The 4,022-nt window shown below is 44.0% G+C and overlaps 1 protein-coding gene across 1 annotated transcript; it reads right to left on the reverse strand.

The window, feature by feature from the left end:
* Nucleotides 1–1,073: 1,073 nt before the first annotated feature.
* c1ql2 (complement component 1, q subcomponent-like 2) lies at nucleotides 1,074–3,114 on the reverse strand. Its single transcript, XM_024408592.2, has 2 exons — nucleotides 2,176–3,114; nucleotides 1,074–1,657 (listed from the first exon to the last, which is right to left on the reverse strand). The coding sequence occupies exons 1-2, from the start codon at nucleotides 2,782–2,784 to the stop codon at nucleotides 1,478–1,480; spliced, it is 789 nt and encodes a 262-aa protein (XP_024264360.1). The 5' UTR covers nucleotides 2,785–3,114; the 3' UTR covers nucleotides 1,074–1,477.
* Nucleotides 3,115–4,022: the final 908 nt, after the last annotated feature.

Here is a 4,022-nt window from a genome sequence, read left to right on the forward strand (position 1 = left end):
TACCAAGACACGTGAAAAACATGCAGGTTGGCGGTTATTGCCATGAATCTTGCCCTTGAGGAAGAACTGAGCGATTTCTGCTAGATGGTACAGCTGCGAAGTCAAAGATGGCTTTATCGTAAAAATTCATGAAAACAAAATTGTGCTTTTTGGTCTTAATTTAAGGTTGGGGTTAGGCATTAGGTTCAGGCATTAGGGTTAGGAGTCTGATTAAGGTTAGGGTTAAGGTTAGGGTTAGATTTAACATGAGACTGTATGACTTTGTGGCTGTGCCACTTTTCGACCACCCTGCAGAGCTGCCTCCAGGGCAAGATGACAATAAATGCCAATCTTCGAAAAAACACTCAAACATATTCAAATGTATTTGTTTAAACAATAACGGCATTCAAAGCCAAGTGCAAGCAGAAAATAAAAACATGTGCTTGATGAATAACACATGTTTACCCAGTGGTTGTGAGGGGGCATGCTTTAAAGATCTTAATACAGGATTAGCATGCAGGCGAATTATCATAAGCCATCAGGTCTGTTGTGCTATCTGTTCAGTATATGGACGGGTACCATAGTGGAGTATGATTGCTAAACTGTTGTCCCAGACATCTTCGTAGAACATGAGGTGCTAAGACCCACGTCCCTCCAATATTAATTGGGCGTGAATAGATCAGTGTCGAGGTAAATTAAGCCTTGCAGGCCTTAGTCTGTGCCCCGTAGGACATCCATCTCCAACCGTCCCCACCACAAACACTGACAGTGACACCGGCAGTGACACCCCTGGATGGAGACTGGAGGCGTGAGACAAGAATACAGATTCCCCCGCCTAGGGACAGCCTATTTGTAGTTATAATGTGGAGTGGATGACAGCTCCAGACAGAGTCAGACAAAAACGCAGCGCAATGGCATTCTTAGCTAACACTCCATTAAAAACATGTATTAGGCCACACATTCTAGGCTAAATCTATTGGGAGGGTGGTTAATTTATGGTTAAAATGATATCTATAATCTACAATCTATTTGAAGGATGAATGTGAAATTATTTAATCTTAAACATGACAACAAATTCCACAAATAAACTGACATAATAGAAAACATAATTTATTGAAATACTTATATTCAATGGACGTAGTGTACTGGAATAAGCTACTATATGACATAAAACATTTTTGTAACATACGGACCTTGGTGGAACAATAAATATGACGTCTGACTCCTTACTTCCATCTTTGTTGCTTATTTTTTATACGTATATATTTTAATAGGCTATATATCTTGAGTGGAAACAGACAGATTTTCAAGCAAAATATACCACATCACACGGAAATGTCTTCTGTATACGGGCGAATGGCATGTCTTGGCTCCCCAAACCCCACAAATATACAAACAAATGACGCACAAACCGCTTACAGGGGCGCCCGGACAACGGGCAACTTGCTCTAGGTATGATAGAGTCTAATAATTATAGTACATCCCTGTATGTCTAGATTTAGTCCGGATACAAAATGAAACCGGAAAACGTGCTGTACTTGTTGTTGTTTCCCCCATGCGCCTTGCCTCCGTCCAGCTTGATGTAGATCTCGTCCCCGGAGTCTAGATGAAGCACTACACTGTTGCTGGCGTAGTCATAGTTCTGGTCTGCGTCTTGGGCTATTGCACTGGCGCGGACCTGCGGATAAGATACATTATTAGAGTAGTGAAGGACTTTGCAACATTAATTATTAGGCTATTGACTAACTCGTGTCCACCCTTGACCCAATGTTGAAACATTATAGATGCTCCACTTTGAACCTACCAAACTAATAAAGGACGTCTTGTTTGTTTATGTTGGCAATGTGCATAGGCTAGACAGCTCAAACGGCTCCAGACGGTTTGGTAGGGCTAACCGCTACAGTAGACGACAATGGTCTTGTAAAAACCACCAAGCGATTCGTTTGTCCTTGCTGGTGAATGAAGTGGCCCAAGCCTTTTCATTCACTGACTGAACTCACTGAGTGAGATTAAGTGCAAGGAGTAGATGCCGTTTTAGAGAGACAAGCGCTTTCTGCGCGTAAAAACTCTCCAATATCAATCTGGATCAATGCACAGTGAATGCGGCCGCTCTCCTTCAATTACAGAAGTGTATAGCATATCATGTTGACTTTGCATAAGAGGAAATATAATTGCGTAATATAAGGTATAGCCTACCTGACCGTTTTTGCACAAATCTGCCCACATACTGGTCCCGTCGCCTCCACGCATTAACACATGGTATGTAAAGTAGTAGATCCCGGACACTTCACACGTGAACTTGCCGGTAGACGGGTCGTAATGGTTCCCCAGGTTTGTCACCACGTCGTCGAACCTTAGCACCTCGTATCCCTCGTGGGGGTTTTTCAGACCCACGTAAAATGCGATTTTTGTGCCGCCAATTGCGGAGTCTCGGTCCTCGCCATTCTCGGTCCTAGCGCTACTCACGGTCCCTTTAGCCGTCTCCCCCGTGGTAAGGCCGGGATAACCCGGTTTCCCCGAGTTCCCCCTGTCCCCCGGCGGTCCTCTTGGACCGGGTGGACCCGGTTCGCCTGGCGGACCTCTCGGTCCTGGTTTCCCCGGACGACCCGGATCGCCTTTAGTCCCATGCGAGAACGCCGGGGATGGGATGGCGCTCAGGTCCTGCATGACTTCCAGAGCATTGGCGCTGGGTTTGGGGTTGTATGGATCACATATCATCCTACAGGTGCCCATCATCTCGTAGTGTGCGTCCGTCTTGGATGCTTGGACCAGCAGCGGTATCGCTATGATAAGTGCTAACACCATGACGATGCCAACCACAGCAGCAACAACACGCTTCCTCTGGAGAGTCCGAGAAGCAAGCGCTAAAAAGTCTGTTTTGCTTTGGGAAGTAATGGTGAAAGGTTGTGATTGCGCTCAAATTCAATGCAGAAAAAGCAAGTGCTCCAAAAACGAATCACTCTATTCAAGGAATATTTTAAAAAAAATATGAAAACAACAAATGTGTTGTAACCTTAAGCTTAGTTCACCTTGGGGCGCTTAACGCTGTGCCAGCTTCACTACGCTTCACAGAGTTGACAGGGGAAGTATTCGTTTTGGCATGGCTGGACACTCGCTGGATTTCGGAGCTGAATAGAAAAAGCTTCGAGCGATTTCTGCCCGTTTGCAACAACAGAGGGGAGTAGAGCGGCGCTGACGTAACAGAAGTTGAGGGCAAAGCTTGTTGCCATTTAGTTTAAGACTGCAATAATAATCATGCCATCTATATGTATGAATTATTGAATTATACATCCTCTGCACCTACCAGGAGAATATTAGATCAGAAAGCGTCTCTAATTCTTAAAAGTATAATGGGGGAGGGGTAGGGGGGGTGGTTCTAAGATGACATATGGAATTGTTTTAAAAGCCTCACTAACACTTAAACCCCATTATTGAAATGTTGACAGTGAATTCTCTCCCCTTTATTTCTGATTATTTGAGAGAAGACACATCTACTGTGCTTTCAGAAAGTATTCACAACTCTTTTGACTTTTTCCACGTTGTTCCACATACAACGTTGAACCATCCTCAGTTATCTCCTATTAAACTCGGTTTCCTTCCTCTCCGGCAACTGAGTTAGGAAGGGCGCATTTATCTTTGTAGTGACTGAGTGTATTGATACACCAAACAAAGTGCACCATGCTCAAAATGATATTCAATGTCAGCTTTTTTTTATTTTCACCCATCTACCAATTGTTGCTTTTCTTTGCGAACCATTTGAAAACCTCCCTTGTCTTTGTGGTTGAATCCGTGCTTGAAATTCACTGCTTGACTGAGGGACCTTATGTGAGGACAGATGCTGGGAGACTTGAAGCAAGTACAGGGAGTGAATATTTAATAAATAACCAACATGAAACAAAACAAGGACAGGGGGAGCAAAACGACATGAATTCTGACACGGGGCTGAAATTGAACAATAGACAGATATAGGGGAGGCAATCAATAAGTGAAGGAGTCCAGGTGAGTCCAATGAAGCACTGATGCGCTTAACGATGGTGACATGT

This window comes from Oncorhynchus tshawytscha, linkage group LG03 (genome assembly GCF_018296145.1).
Source record: "Oncorhynchus tshawytscha isolate Ot180627B linkage group LG03, Otsh_v2.0, whole genome shotgun sequence".
Classification (NCBI taxonomy): Eukaryota; Metazoa; Chordata; class Actinopteri; order Salmoniformes; family Salmonidae; genus Oncorhynchus; species Oncorhynchus tshawytscha.

Coding starts and splice junctions, on each gene's coding strand:
- c1ql2 (XM_024408592.2), bottom strand. CDS start 2,784: ATGGTGTTAGCACTTATCATAGCGATACCGCTGCTGGTCCAAGCATCC. Junction 1,658..2,175: donor ATTTGTGCAAAAACGGTCAG/GTAGGCTATACC, acceptor TCTTATCCGCAG/GTCCGCGCCAGTGCAATAGC.